This window comes from Balaenoptera musculus, chromosome 8 (genome assembly GCF_009873245.2).
Source record: "Balaenoptera musculus isolate JJ_BM4_2016_0621 chromosome 8, mBalMus1.pri.v3, whole genome shotgun sequence".
In the NCBI taxonomy this organism is placed as follows: Eukaryota; Metazoa; Chordata; class Mammalia; order Artiodactyla; family Balaenopteridae; genus Balaenoptera; species Balaenoptera musculus.
In genome coordinates, this window is record NC_045792.1 from 17,668,932 (window position 1) to 17,685,557 (window position 16,626).

Below are 16,626 nucleotides of genomic sequence, written 5' to 3' on the forward strand. Positions count from 1 at the left end.
AGATACAGAGCAAAATAAGACTGGAACTCAGCCCTTAAAGTGGAATCCAGTGACTATTTTCTCTTTTGAAGGACATCCTCAGGACAACCCACCCAAAGTTTTGTGCTTGTCCTGATCATAAGGCCCCAGCCAACTCTCTCAGACCTCAGGGCCCAAACACCTCCACAACAGACCCAGAAGGAGGATCCACTGGACTCCCATCCAGTCCTGGCCTAAGCAGAGTGAGCTGTAGAGAAGATGGAGGAGGGAAGAGAAAGCCTCCACCCTACTATGGGGCCAGTGGAGGAAAAGTGGGGAAGGTGTGTCCCAAACACTGTGTGGTATGTTTGCTTGTACCTATTCTCACTCTTCCCAAATCCTTCTCTTTGAGATAATAATGTAGCATTACTTCAAATTTGCACATGAAAAAACAAGCTCGTTGACGTTAAGTGAATTTTTGAAGGTCATCCAACTAGTTAAGTAGTGATGACTGGATTTGAATTTAAGAATATTTAACCAGGGAATGATTCTCTTTCCAGTACGCCAGATGCCTCACACCTCTCAGGATTGGGCAGTGGTTGCTGGAGTCAGCTCCTACCATCTAGTGAGATCTGATGTGTGCCTTTCTTCCCAATTCTGTGTTCAGTAACATCATGCTGGTAGCTTGAAACCAGCCGTGGAGGGGAATATTTACACCACAGAAACCGGCAGATGCTACAAATCAGGGCTTTCTTGTTCCGATTGCTGGTTGTTGAACGTTTACTTGCACACCAGTGGGATTTGGTAGATGGAGGACAGGTATGTGAACTAGGTCAGAAATGACTCTCCGTTGGTCTTCATGGTGGATCCAGGAAGAGTCCAATTAAGAGGAGGGCCAGCCAGGAAGTTACCAGGTACACCAGTCTAAAAGGACTCTAAGCCAAAGGTCAGCAAATTTTTCTATAAAGGGCCAGATGGTAACTATCTTAGGTTTTGTGGGTCACATATTCTTCTTTGTTCTATTTTTACAAACCTAAAAAGGCAAAAACCCTACTTAGCCCCTGTCCCCCAGGCTGTATAAATACAGGCTGCAGGCTGGGTTTGGCTGGCAACCATCAATTTGCTGATTCCTAAACTAGCAGCAGATATGCAAAGAGGCAGAACCTATTTATTTATTTCCATTCTCCTTATAGAAAGTGCTCTTTGCAGGTGGAAGGAATACTTTCACCAACTGCTTAAAGTATGGAACTCCACCTACCTCCTCCCTAAGTGTATAACCTAGTGACAATGACCTGATACCAAATGGCCTTCTTAGTAGGGCAGATCTTTTCAATCACAGAGCTCTCATTTGGCTTAGTGAGATTTGCAGCTTGGGGGTCAGAGCTGAATTGCTCAAGACTATAGAAGCAGCACTGACCATTCCCTGCTTGGCCACCAGGAAGCCCTCAGCTTGCATCTCAATATATGCTGGCCAAATCCTTGAAAAGTGCCACTTACTTATTTCTTTGCCCAGGTTGTACTTTGCAGGAAGGACATATTGTGTAATATATCCGAGACCCAGATAATGAAGACAGAGATGAATAGAAGAGACAAGAAACATATACCCACCTATATTTCAGAGCATTTTTATTTCATCCCTCATCACCCCTCCCCTATTCCTAGGGTAACTTATATGTAGGAAATGGAGTGACCTTCCTTGTGCACCAGAATTCCTTTTTTCATGAAGTGCAGTAGAAGAGGAGGCATAGACAACTAGTTTTATTGGATCCAGAGCAGGTGAGGGTGGAGACAAACTGCCTGGTGATCAGGCCCCACTAAGGCTGCTTTTCCTTGTCCTACCTGCTGATGAAACTTCCACAAGGATTATGAGTTACCTCTTTTGGGGACTGCTTCCCACAGTATCCTGTGGTGAGGACTCAGCCATGTGATAGGTTTAGATGAGAACAGAGGAGGGATATAGACAGGGCAAATGGAGAAGCGTAAGTTGCTTGACCTCAGGGAATAGAGTGGAGAGAGACTACTTTAGGGTGTGATTCCTAAATTAATCCCATTGCCAGATGCCAAGATGAGTACGTTAGAGTTACTATTTAAAAATAAAGACTTCTAAGCATCACTCAGGAAAAGCCTTATTTGGTTAGTCAGAATGAAGTCTGTCAATCAATGTCTTTTACAAGCTTCACAGATAGTTGTGGTACCCAAGCTCTTGGAGGAGCTGACTTTGAAAATACCCTTGTAGGAGAAAGCACTAATTCTCAGAGTGTGGCCTGTGGTAGTTTAGCAAGGGGTCAGGAGGTGTTTGAGTAGTTCTCAAAGAAAAACACTTAAATATTTTGTTTACTTATATTTCATAGATTTGAAATGAAATGCATTTTATCCTACCCCTCCTTGGGCTAGTTTGAGGTTGATTTCTATCACCCGTTAAAAAAAGTCTTGTCTAATAGAGAGGAGTAAAGCCATGAAAGACTTGATATAATTATCAGGCAAAATTACGATTTTCCCCAAATTTCTCAATATTCTTAATAAAACTCGCTTACTCAAAGGTGGTGCATGAGTCATAAGGTCTGTTTGGTCACTTAATTTTGACTAGTATTCAGTTAACATGGAGCAGTTTGGGATTCGTAAACATATTTTTATATCATTTCAGAGTATTTTTTGTTTATGTTAAATTTATATTTTATTGGTTTCTATTATATAATTTTAGATTCTCACTACACAAATAAATAACTCAAAGGCTTAAGAGTGGATTATTGAAATTAAATGTAGTGGAAAAATTAGTGACAAATACTTCAACTCAAAATAATTTTAGACATAAAGTGAAGAGCTTCTTTCCAAATATCTGTGAATGTGGTGATTTTATGCAATTAAGTAAAAAAGAAAGTATAAAAAAATACAATCACAAATCTCTGATAATTAAATTTTACAGAATCAGTAATCTATTTGTCCCTTGGGTATTATTTTTTACTTTTATTATTTTTTATGAGACTTCATCAAATACATGTGCAGTGGACAGGAATAAAGATGCAGATGTAGAGAATGAACTTGAGGACACGGGGAGGGGGAAGGGTAAGCTGGGACGAAGTGAGAGTGGCATGGACATATATACACTACCAAATGTAAAATAGATAGCTAGTGGGAAGCAGCTGCATAGCACAGGGAGATCAGCTCGGCGCTTTGTGACCACCTAGAGGGGTGGGATAGGGAGGGTGGGAGGGAGGGAGATGCAAGAGGGAAGAGATATGGGGACATATGTATATGTATAACTGATTCACTTTGTTATAAAGCAGAAACTGACACACCATTGTAAAGCAATTATACTCTAATAAAGATGTTGAAAAAAAAAAAGTCCATTGTTTAATTTCCATGTATTTGTGAGTTTTCCTGTTTTCCTTTTGTTATTGATTTCTAGTTTCATTCCTTGTACATACATGGGCTTCTGAAAGAGGCTTGATGATACCAGTAAAGAACATCTTTACATTTCAAATGACTTGCTCAAGTCTTGTAAATACACAAGCAACATGGTCAATATCTACAATAATCTGAGGCTATCACTTCAAGGCCAAAGCGTTATGAACTATATAGATACCAGGATTTCTTTGAAAGACTGAACCAGAAGAAAATGGCTTAAAAGTCAAGAGTTTGACACTTAGCAACATTTGATAATTTTTTTACTCACCGTAAAAAACTACAATATATCATCGGCCTTATTATTAAAAACACATTCAAATACTACAACAAAACATTAAAAAATAGTCTCCAGAAACAAATGAAAGTAAATATTGTGCTGTCAGGACAGCGCCACTAGCCACATGTGGCTACTGAACATGAAATGTGATTAGCGCAACCAAGGAAATGATTTTTAATTTAATTTAATTTTAATTTAACAGCCACATGTGACTAATGGCTATAATATTGTACAGTTCAGCTTTAGAACAAGTGAAGTAATAGACCCTCATTTTTCGATGCTGATTGATCACATTTAAATTAGAGCATGCAATTTGTTGAGGAGAGAGATGGGGTAGAAGGCATGCTGTGGAATGACACAGACACACTTCAGTGCAATCAGAGAAGAGTAATGGTAACAAAACTGGAAACTCTATCAACTCAGAACTAGGTTAAACGAACTTAAGGTAACTTTGGTGGGACAATGGTAAGTCATATAAGCATTTAAGAGTGCAATGATTGGAAGAACGATTAGATTTATTTTGAAAGTTTCCTATGCGAAGAATTAGAAACAAAAGAAAAGATTTCTAATGTGTGTTCCCTTATTTAGAGGAGCCTCGTCCTAAGTTGTATGGATTGACCTTTATTCTGATGTTACAGTACTATAATTTCACTTCCTCTCCCTAAGAAACACAGTCCAAACAAAGAAATCACCCTGGAGTAACAATATTTCCACTCTTGTGACCTCAAGTATGTTAATGGAAATGGAGGATACTTTTATTCTGAGAGGACAGTTTAGAGACAAAGCTTATAAAGTCATTTGAGGTCCTCTGGAGGGGATCTCATCTCATACTTTTAAGGTCAGCAAGAACCAGGGTTGTAGGGTCTGTACATTGACGTAATACTAGTTGGTTTGTCTCAGTGAGTTTGTGGGTTTAGACTGTGATCCTTGATTCTTACTGAAATCTAGAGAACAACTGTTTACCAAATTTCAAATAATTATCTTAAGCACAAAGACTGCTATTATTTCACTAAGTTTTCTCCTACATTTCACATTTTCTCTAAACTTGAATCATTTAGACTGCTCCTTTCCAGGCCTTACATTTCTTAAAATCAAACTATGAATGATGATGTTTTGCTGTTCTGTCATCATACTCAGGACTGGAAACAATCCTTCAAATCTGGTTTCCTCTTCATAGCAGCATTATTCACAATATCCAAAAGAAGGAAACAACCCAAGTGTCCATCAACAGATGAATGGATAAACAAAATGTGATATATATATAATGCAATGGAATATTATTCAGCTTTAAAAAAGGAAGGGAATTCTGACATATGCTACAACATGGACGAACCTTAAAGACATTATACTAAGTGGAATAAGCCAGTACAAAGGACAAATACTATACAATTCCACTTATATGAGCTACCTAGAATGGTTTAATTCATAAAGACAGCAAGTAGAATGGTGGTTGCCTGGGGGGAGGGGAATTATTGTTCAATGGATGCAAAGTTTCTGTTGGGGATGATGAAAAATTCTGGGGATAGATCGAGATGGTGGTTGCACAATATTGTGAATGTCATTAATGCCACTGAATTGTACACTTAAAATGGTTTAAATGGTAATTTTTATGTTACGTATATTTTAACAGTAATTATTTTTATTTTGTTTCCTCCTACCTTGGATTTCATTAAACTATCCTTGCAGTATAAGTGAGGTCATCTATAGAGAATGGCTGGTACTGGCTTTTTTTGTATTTTTCCTCTAGCAAATGTAGTTTAAGAACATGTTAATCTGATTTCCAATCACATAATCAGGTGGATGAGCATTATCAGTGTTATATGCAATAGTCATGTCCCAGGCATCAATAATACCCACGTTGAGATCCACAAAAATATCCCTCATGGTAAGATTCTGAATATAACCATGAAAGTCACTAAACATCTCTGCATTTTGAGACACCCCCCTGGTGTTTTCAGTTTTCAGGATCACCTTGGTCTCTGGGCTTCGCAAGAATAGAAGTTCAATGGCCTTTTGAACATTGATGGCCCTACGGATAAAGATTTTGATGGGGAAGGGTCTGAAGTGCTGACCGAGAGTGATGACAATGGCTGTGTCATTGTCTCCTGCTACCTGGTCAATTTCCCGTGGGATATAATTTTCATCCTTCACTGAGAACAGATTTTTGGTAATAAATGGATGACCATGTTTTTTCCACTGAATCAAAATATGTCTTTCAGCATCCAGAAGCACATGTGTTTTAAAGATCGCAGCTCCATGATGATCAAAACATTTTAAGGCTGACGGGGAAAAAATCAATAAATCTTTTTACAAAAGGAAAATAATGATATAATTTTTAAATGCACGTATTTGTAAAATTCTAGCCAAGATCACTTCTAACTCTAAGAGCATTGCTGCCTGTGGGAGGAAGGGAACTTTAACAGATGCATTAAAATCTTAACAAAATTTTGAACTTATTATCAGCATAGAGAAAGAGGAAGAAAATGTTAATATTTGTGAATGAAAAAAATAAAATTTAACTTTTTATTAAAAGCCCAAATCCAAATATTTGGCAAATTTTAAAAAATAATAAATGTCAGAAAAGGGAAGCAAAGAATTCTACTATAAAAATAACCTCTGAAGGCAACTATAGTTTCAAAATAAAAATAAAATACATACTTTTTATCACTTTTTGTAAGTAGTGAATCCACTGACGCAGTGTTGAATCTCCCATGAGGTAAATAAGTTTTCTCTTCAAGCAGTCATTTATATTTTTTGTTTCATTTAACTCGATCTGTTTGCAAAATGCTGCAATCCACCTTCTTTTCACAGTATAACCACTGGGAAAAGGAGTCTTCCTGCCAAGCTGACATTTTGTTTCTATGTTCTCACTCTCTGGCAATAAAAATTCCCACAGTCAGCAACTTTTATTATCACAAATTATTTCAGAAACACTTGCCTCATTTTCTTCCTCTTTTTCCCCTTTTCCCTCCACCCTTCTCTATCTCTGCCATCCTCTCTTCCCAAATATTTATTTAATAAGATCATGTTAAGGGATGAGTTAAAAGTTCTCACTTCTGAATAATCCCAATAATGAATGGTATTTCCTAGACTGGGGTTAAATTTTTTTCTTTGTGCATTTGCAATGTTTCCCAGGGCTTCAGCTTGTCCCTAAGGCCACTCAGTTGTGAGACAGCTAGCCAAAATCAGGGGGAAATGTGTGGTGGCAAAAGAGCAGGACTCGGTAGCCCAGCTGAATATCATACCCATGACACTGGCCGGGGGGACTGGACATCTTCTCCCCCCTCAAACTCCTTATCCATGGAGAAAGCTTGAACACCTTTACAAGATGACTATTACACATTGTTTATTTTGTATGTATCAGAACCATGTTTTCTATTTAATAGGAAAACTCCTTCAATGTTTCTTTCTCGTGCCCAGAACTGAACTTAATATTCTGTGTGGTCTGATTAGTGCAGAAAAAGAGAGGAACATTATTTGCTTATTCTGAATATTCCACTTTGAAGTGGCCTAAGCTGAATTCACTGACTCACATCAAGCTTTCCATCCATGTGTGACTCAGGCCATTTTTTATTTTGCCACTTTAAAAACACATCTTTTTGTCATCTACCTACATTGTTCAGATTTGGGGTATATGTTTAGGGACTTAAGTTTGTCCATACTGAATTATATCAGGTTTATAAATGGCTCCTAAAATAAGTGTGGCACTGTCTTATAAGAAACTGCCTGACTTTACTAGAAATTACTGTCCAGGCAAGAGAGAAACCACAGGGGTGTTAAGAGGACTCAAGTGGCTTCAAGGGTCAAAGAACTTTCTTTGGTGTAAACGTTGGGTATGGACAATGGTTGCCATGGCAGAGAAGGGATCTGTCTTTCCCATAGACTGTGAGCTTTAGGTCTGGGTTCCTGATTCATTTATATCTCCACAGGATTTAGCAAAGTTCTTTGCCTACAGTAGGTCCTCAATAAACACGTGCTAAATATACGAGAAAAGGGCAATGGATAAATGCATACCCCACTGACTGTTAAAACAGGAGTAATTTGCTTTTCTGAAGTTGGCTTTACTTTCAGGATAGCAGAAACATCACTTTGATAAGTGAGATGGCTTTGTATTGACCACTGAAGTTTATGTGATAAAATTTAAAAGATCCACAGGAATTGCTAGTTCATAGAACTTTAACTGAGATGGTTTGGCTGAAAGAGAGATTTCCTAGCTCTGTAGTTCATTTGAGACATTTTCACCAGTATCCAATTATTGGCTTTTCAGGAACAAATCCCAAGTTGAAATACAAATACAAATAAACTGTACATTTTGAGAGAAGGCAGCTGAAATGAAGGGTTACCTAGCCTTTTATATCTGACTCAAGATGAAAATTGGTTTAAATTGATATGAAAATAATTTCCAAGAATAAAACCCCTTCTGCAAAACCCAAGATGATTAATACTATTTATCTCAGGAAATGAAAGATTGAAATGGTTAATGTTCAAGAAATATCTCTTAAAGTAAGAACGTCCTTTAAATGGATAAATTGTGAACACAATAGACTTGTTACATGGCAAGACCTCGATGGAGGTAAAGTCCTTCATTATTTCAAGCCCCATGTTGGACCTTCAAGAAATGGGAAAGTAAAATAGCCTGATAGCTGTCCAGACATTAAAGTAAGAATGAATCATGGGGGACTTAGAGGGATCAAACCACTCTCAACTCTCTGCAAATACTTTTTCCTTCATTTTGATATATTTTAGATATTTTGCAGGGAATAGACGGGCGAGGATTCTATAAAACTGTTCTCCTACTGATGACAAGAATGCAGAGATCCAGAAAGTCACTCACCTTCTTTGTGCAATTAATCAAATATATATCTCTTTGATTTTACCTTCCAAATGATTTTCTACCACAAGCCACCCTTTCCACATTTACCACTCATAGTAATTCAGTCCTTCATGGACATTTTCCTAGGCAGGTACTTCTCTAACTCGAGCGTGCATCAAAATCATCTAGAGTGCTTGTTACAACTCAGATTGCTGGGTTTCATCTTCAGAGCTTCTGATTCGATAGTTCTGGGCACTTGAAGAGATATCTGTACTTCCATGGTCATAGCAGCATTATTCACAATAGCCATGATATGGGAACAACCTAAGTGTCTCTCAGTGGATAAATGGGTAGAGAAAAATATGGTTTATATGTACAATAGCCTTAAGAAAGAAAGTCCTGCCATTTGCAACAATATGGATGACCTTGGAGGACATTTTGCTAAATGAAATAAGCCAGATACAGAAAGACAAATACTGCATGATCTCACTTTTATGTGGAATCTAAAAAAATCTGAACTCAGAGAGAAGAAACAGAGAGTAGAATGGTGGTTGCCAAGAGTTGAGGGTTGGGGAACTGGGGAGATGTTGGTTAAAGGGTACAAACTTTCAGTTAGAAGATGACTAAGTTCTGGGGATCTAACGTACAGCATGGTGAGTATAGTTAATAATAATGTATTGTATACTTGAAATCTGCTAAGAAAGTAGATATTAAGAATTCTCACCACACACACAAAAATGCAAATTATGTGAGGTGATGGATATGTTAATCAGCTTGATTTTAGTCATTGTTCTACAACGTATATGTGTATCAAAACAGCATGTTGTACACCTTCAATATATACAACTTTGATTGGCCAATCATACCTCAATAAAGCTAGAAAAAATTAGTTCTGTGGCGGGGTCCACAAATTGGGTTTCCAACAAACTCTCAAGTGATACTGAGGCTGCTAATACAAGGACATTACCTTGAGAACTATGTCCTAGATTGTTATAATATTGTCTTTCTGCCCCTTCGGGTTATCCCACTTAAATACATCCTCTGTGCTGCCTGTTTTATTCCCCTACACCAAATCTTTCTATGACTTTCCATCATCAACCTGCAGGATAAGGACCAAGGTCCTCAACTGGCATAACACTGCCTACGAGTATCTACCTCTCCAGCCTCTCCTCCCTGCACTCTCCTCCTTCACAAATCCCCCCAGGAGTCTATTTTCTGTTCTCTGTCATCTCCTTGAGAGCTCACTGTGCCAGAGCCTTGAAATATTATAGTGAATAAGTAGGTCAAATCTTATTCACTATAATATTTCAAGGCCCTGGCACAGTGAGTTTCACCTCAAGGTATAGGTCTTTCCAATTAAGATGGTCACTTTAAAAAAAAAAAAAAAAAAAAAAAAAAAAAAAGATGGTCACTTTACTGATCAATCAAATTCATTTCATCAGAATGAAATCCATCTGGGGGAAGGAAGGACTTCCAGGCCCAGAGCCACAGAGATCTCCAGGAGGGACAAAGGACACATTTTCCGAAATTGAGAGGGATTGCTGGAATCCCAGGAAAGGATTTTTTTAGGTCAAGTGGAAAATATTTTCTTTGTCAAGGGCATCTGAGGGCTGGAGAGCAGAGTCGCTCCAGAGTATCTTACTGAGGCACCTATCAGACCTCTCTTTGGCACAAATTAAAATTTGTCTCAGTGGGAAACTTGAACTTTAAAACTTGAAACATTGATTCTTCTACATCCATTCCAGGTAAGGTTGAAGTTGACAAAAGAGACCAATAGCCGGCTACCTCGTAAATTTGGTTACCAAAGCCAAACTTTAATGGGACCTTAAAATTAGGATTAAAAATATGTACTCATAGTATAGAGGCATTCATTTCAACGTGTCGTCTTAATATTGAGTGTACCTGTGTATCACATTTCAGAAGGGGGTCCATAGTATTAGAAACTAACAGAAATGGAAAGAATTGTCAACAACTTGTTGCCTGTGTGATGTGTTCTCATGTGATACCCTTTGTTTATTTTCCCATCATGATTTTCAATAAAACTCTTAAATTAAGAAGAAAAAAGACTTTTTAACTTTGAAGAAGTGAATATCTGAGGAGGTAGCATCTGATTCTGCAGCTAGGGTTGGGAAAGAGAACCCTGGTAGGAAAATGTATTTACTTTGTGACAAATGAAAGAGAAACAGGCTTAGTCCCTGGACTTGTGGGAAAGAAAGATGCCACAGAACCTGGCGTGGGCTTAAGAAGGGGCCCTAGAGCTTAGTGATAGAATGATCCGTGAGAGTTCTTGGATCCAGAATCACCAATGAAGCCAACTGTTCACTAAATCACCTTTGAGAAGATTGAGATATCTACTTCCATGCATTGGAGGCGGGGCGGGGGGAAGGAGGCGGGGGAGAATAGATGGTTTGAATAGAGAAGGGGATCCAGGAAGTAAATGTGTCTTTTTGGGAAGTAAAATGGGGTCAGGCAGATTATTGTCATGAACATAGCTCACTTGAGAAGCATGATTAGACCCAAAATACAGATCTGCAGATCTGCCAGACCAGGGACTTAGCATTTCCTGAGAGTAGCCAGGAGAGTGTTCAAGTGTCCAACCCAAGCTGCAAGGAGGACCATCTCAAGAGGAAGCAGATGTGGCCAACAAGGAATATGGAATCAGCACAGGTAGTCTCTGCCCATAGCGTTAAGACATGGTTCTGAGACCTTCAAGACAGGAAGGTCTCTGTGTCTTTGCAATTATTTAGGCCTTTATGTCTCCATGATTATGTCTCCTTTAGTTTTCAGTAAAATATTTATTTGAAAAAATCCAGCCTCTTTTGGCTGAGCCATAGGATAAATGGATTTTCTCACACCTTGACCAGGAAAACAAAAAGAAGTAAAGGTGACCTAGGAGTGGAAAGGAAATCCTGTAGCCAGGTAAGGTCTGTTGTATCCTGCCCCCTCCCCTCGTGTCATCATAATGTTTGAATTGGATTTGAACTTGAATTTCCATGATATTATGATATCCAACTTGCTTTTCTGAAAACCAAGGCCTTTCTACAGCAGCATTTACCAAACTATGGAACCACAATCCCTGAAAATGATCCATTAAATAGGTGGTCCAGGACTTCCATGGCAGTCCAGTGGTTAGGACTCTGTGCTCCCAATGCAGGGAGCACAGGTTTGATCCCTGGTTGGGGAACTAAGATCCCGCATGCCGCGCGGTGTGGCCAATAAATAAATAAATAAATAAGTGGTCCACAGTCAAGTAATTTTGGGAAATGTTTTGTGTTCCATCCCACTTGAAGGAATAGAGACTAAAGTTAATAGATACTCTAAGGTTCTGCCTACTCGCCTGACCTCCTTTCTCCCTCTCTCATTGCATTCCAGCCTCCCTGGTCCCCCCTCATGGTTCCTGGAACATTCCAGCATGCCATTGCTTCAGGTTCTATTCCTCTTCCTGAAATAGCGTTCTCCCCATAATTCACATGGCTCACTTCCTCACTTCATTCGGGTTACTGAGTGACCCATCCTCAGATTCGTGCTCAAGACAGGTCGTACCTGACCATGTTTTTAAAATAGCATTCACCATCACATTCAGATCTCTGATTCTGATGGCCTTCTATTACAAATCTATTTGTTTATTGGTTTGTTGTCTTTCTACCCCACTACAATGTTAAATTCTCAACACCTAGAGCTGTGTCTGGAATATAGAATGTGCTATTTATAAATTGAATGAATGAACGGTGAAAAAAATAGTTACAGTTATTGCCTCACAGAGCTTACAATTTAACAGAGGGTATAAAATATATATCTGAAATTTAATAGTGTAATGAGTATTATGATTGGGGAAGAATAGAATGCAATGGAAGAGTATGGGACTAGCATTTTACCCAAACATAGAGGAAATGACGTTTAGATGAAGGCTTGTGAAATGCCAGAGCTGAGAGACACCACAGTCCATTTGTGAAGTTAAAGGAGCTCAATTTGACTGACAGAGAGCAAGGCAGCAGAAAGGTGAGGTAAGGGGCTTCAGAGCTAGGTAAGTCCTTGTAAACATATTAAAGAGTTTGGATTTCATCCTTACAGCAATGGGATCATATTAAGTGTTTTGAGCAAGGAAAAGTAAAACATTGGTCTGGGTGCAGAGTGAATAGGAAGGAAACAAGGCTGTGAGCAAGGAAACATCTCTGGAGATTGTTGTAATAATCTAATTGAGGCAGGATGATAGTTTATACAAGTATAGAGGCAACAGCAATAGAGTGAAGTGGCTTGGTTCAGGAGATACTTGGGAGGTACAATTCACAGGATTTGGTGATTCATTTGATGTAAAGGGTGAGGTAGACTAAGTAATGATAGCATTCCTTCCCCTTGGGTTTTTTGTTTGTTTTGGGAGTTTTTTTGTTGTTGTTCTTTTTTTTTGTTTTTGCATAGCATCCATTAACACTCTATAGGATTGGTATTCCATGGAATACATTATAGAAAATATAGGTCTCCAGAAAATTCCTGAATCTGGAAGTTTTACAAACTCTGGAGAACCATAGACCTACATGAATTGCTTCATTGGTTGTACTCCTTTTAGCAAATAGTTCAGGATGAATAAAACCACAGTTGTAGAGGTGACCTGTATGGGACCCTGTGAATATATTACCACCTGCACTGAATTTCTGATTATAACCTAGTCAACGTTAAGGGAGCTTGATTAAGAAAAGTTATTAGGCAGTGTTGGTTTGAACCTAAGTCTCCCTCTTTGTATCGATGATTGTGTTTGAAGGCCCGTTTACCTGCAGCAAAGGATCCATTCTTTCTCTCTAAGACAGGAGATGTTTGCATTCCTGGTGGTCACGTGGGTCAGCGCCTCACAGGGAACGTGTGCAGGTTTCACGCAGTAGAAGTCTTCCTGGTCGCGATAGTGCGGGCACTCGCACAGCTCAGCACTCGAGTGGAGGGTCAGGCCACATTTAGAGAGGACCCGGGAGGTGCCATTGACAAACTGGCCTGTGAAGATCACCCTGTCATAGCCTTGGTTCCTTGCCCTCCAGAGAGCCGACACACCTTCACTGGGGAGGATGAGCAGGAGAGACAGAGACACCCGGCCCTCCCAGAACAGGGTGAAGCTGACAAAGTAGGTGCCATTGTTGAAGTCTGTCACCTTTCCCGAAGCGCCTGCCTTCAGGGCTGGGGAGGACATCCTGGCCCTCAGGAAATGCCCGCCATATTCCTTCCTGCGTCCCAAGTGGTCCCTCACCTCCAGCAGGACGTCTAGCTGATCCCCCCTGCAGTATGTGTCTTGAGGGCTGAGGAGGGTGGCTTTGCTGTGTGTGCTGCTGGTGGTGGAGCTCAGCTGGTCTAGTTTCTCCATGATCCCCTTTATTCTCAGCTCAGTCTCTGTTGGTGAAAATTCTGGATCGGGTGGTGCTTCTGCGTAGAAGGACTTTCTGAAGGTGTTCCAATGATTCAGAGAGATAGGGTTTCTCAAGCTGCACAAGAACTGAAGTACTGAGAGAAAAGGGATATATTATCAGCAAATAATATGGCTTGTTTTTCAACATAAATTATTATGGTTTAGTTTACATACATTTCAGTAGATGCACCCACATATCAAAAATGGGTTCTAACTAGTTTTCAGTTTTGGAATCACAGGATTAATTTCCATGAAATGTGACTCCCTGTGCTGCCAGCTGATGATTTCTTCTAGAAGCCATTGGATTAAAAATTAAATATATAGAATAATTATGTACTATTTAATGATTGGATTTTTGTGTTTCCCTTCACCATCTCCTTATTTGGCCTATTTTTCTTTATGAAAATCATATAGCCATATTATAGGCAATATGGAAAACAGCATATTTTTAAAAATATGATCCTACCTAAGCTTTGCTATCTTTATAGTATTTTTTAATTATTATGTCCTTTCTTTTTCCTTCTATACATATATTTTATCTAGTTGTAATCATACTAAAAATATAGTTCTAATACTTTTTTGCAGAGAATACCATGGATTATAAACGTTTTAATATCGTTACATAATTTTCACAATCATTTTTAATGGTTACATGATACTCCATCAAGAGGATGTAAAATGGGTTGTGCGGCCAATGATATTGGACAATTGGATTATAGCTATTCATTTCCATTTTACATCACATTTGGATATTTTCCGACTTTTCATATACAAGATTACTTCCTTATGATGGATTCCTAGGGATGGAAGTACCAGATCATATATTATTGAATTAAGTTATCAATCAACCAAAGTAGAAATATAAACATTTTTATTCTTCTTGACTGTCAAATATATTCTCAAGAGTTTATATTGCCACCAGCAATATGTAAGACTAGCTGTCATGCCACACCAGTGTCTCTTTTATCATTGCAGCAAAATGTAAGAGTTATGTATAATGCTCCTTAACAAGGGTACTGAGAGACATATTTAGTCATATCAAAAGTTTGTTTAGCTGACAATGAATGCCATGAATTCACCTGGACAATGAGGTAATTGGAGGAAATATTACCACCAATTTAAAGTCTGTTCAGGTCCCAGGAATCTCTCAAGCCCCATGGGGGTACATTTAGCCATGGCCTAAAATGACATAGGTGAAGCTGGGGTTGGAAACCACCCCTGTTTGTTTCTTAATTGGCTTGTTTGTGTTTTGCTTTGTTTTGCTTTTTAAGTCGACTGCTGTTTAATATTTATATAGAAACGCTTGAAGCCCAGGTGTCTTATTTCCCCTGTCATAACTATTGTCAAAGACTTTTCTGGAACAAGATACTTAGTTATGCCAAAACAATTATATAACATCACATATATCATATTCTAATAATTGGATCATTGCCTGAATAAAAGAGTCATACAAAATCCATTTTCTGACTGAGGAGTTTGGATAGCTGTCTGCTCACCAAGAGAAAGGGGTTGGATATCTCAATTAAGTCTCCCTTACAAAATTCATCACTTTAAATACTGTTGGTTAAATTATAAAACATTGTCATTAAAACTATTTGCAAGGGCAGGACAGGAATAAAGACGCAGTCGTAGAGAATGGACTTGAGGACACGGTGACAGGGAAGGGTAAGCTGGGACGAAGTGAGAGAGTGGCATGGACATATATACACTACCAAATGTAAAACAGATAGCTAGTGGGAAGCAGCCACATAGCCGAGGGAGATCAGCTCGGTGCTTTGTGACCACCTAGAGGGGTGCGATAGGGAGGGTGGGAGGGAGACGCAAGGGGGAGGAGATATGGGGATATATGTATATGTATAGCTGATTCACTTTGTTATAAAGCAGAAACTAACAAACCATTGTAAAGCAATTACACACCAATAAAGATGTTAAAAAATAAAATAAATTATTTGCAAATGTGACAGGTGAAAATGGAGACTTACTATTGTTTTAAATTACATTTATTTTAATACTAGTGTGTTTCAACTTTATTTTCCCTCAAACACTGGTTTTACTAATATATTTCTTCTCTTCCATATGGTCTATTTCCTTTGTTGAATTTTTTATTTTGATTTCAATGTTCTTTAATTTCTCGGTTGACATCAGTTCTTTATATAACAAACATCTTAACATTTAGTCTCTCAATTTTGCAGAAAATATTTTATCAGTTCATATCTTGACATTTTTAGAAGTATTTAAATTTATAGTTAAACCACTGAAAAATTCCTTTGTGACATAATTCTATTGCTTCTAATCTTAGACTGTTCTCCATACTTTCATTATCTAAGTATTCAATCCTATTTTTTTAAACAAGAAAATGTTTATTTAGTGGATAAAAATACACTATCAGTAGAGCACAAAATTTTCAGAAAATATTTGAGAAATATTTTGAGAAAATATTTGTTCTATAGGAATTAGCACTACTGGAAAATCATGAAAATACATCACTTCAAATTATAAACAAGTACATTTGTACTAAGTTTATCAGGTACAAAGTGAAGAGAAAAATCGACCATTTTATTAAGGAAAAATCTAGTCAGCCAAACTAGATCACTTAGACTACCCAAATTCATTCTAATTAGATTTAGTTAAATTAGCAGGATAATTATGTTTTGAATTTATTTTTACATTTTATTACATTATTGTCATCCTTTTTTATTATCATGTATGATCATAATTTCACTATCTGGTAAATAATCGCTTCCAAAAACTTTTTTTCTCTTAAATAGAATAACAATTTTTTTACTT

The 16,626-nt window shown here is 38.1% G+C and overlaps 1 protein-coding gene across 1 annotated transcript in view; it reads right to left on the reverse strand.

The window, feature by feature from the left end:
- Positions 1-5,043: 5,043 nt before the first annotated feature.
- The window catches only part of NXPE2 (neurexophilin and PC-esterase domain family member 2), a 28,510-nt gene continuing 16,927 nt past the window's right edge, over positions 5,044-16,626 (reverse strand). The window contains exons 3-6 of the mRNA XM_036861690.1: positions 13,220-13,926; positions 8,180-8,249; positions 6,299-6,506; positions 5,044-5,919 (exon numbers count right to left, since the gene is read on the reverse strand). Coding sequence (XP_036717585.1) covers positions 5,384-5,919; positions 6,299-6,506; positions 8,180-8,249; positions 13,220-13,926 — 1,521 coding nt within the window. The 3' untranslated portion in view covers positions 5,044-5,383. The remainder of the gene's footprint in view (positions 5,920-6,298; positions 6,507-8,179; positions 8,250-13,219; positions 13,927-16,626) is intronic.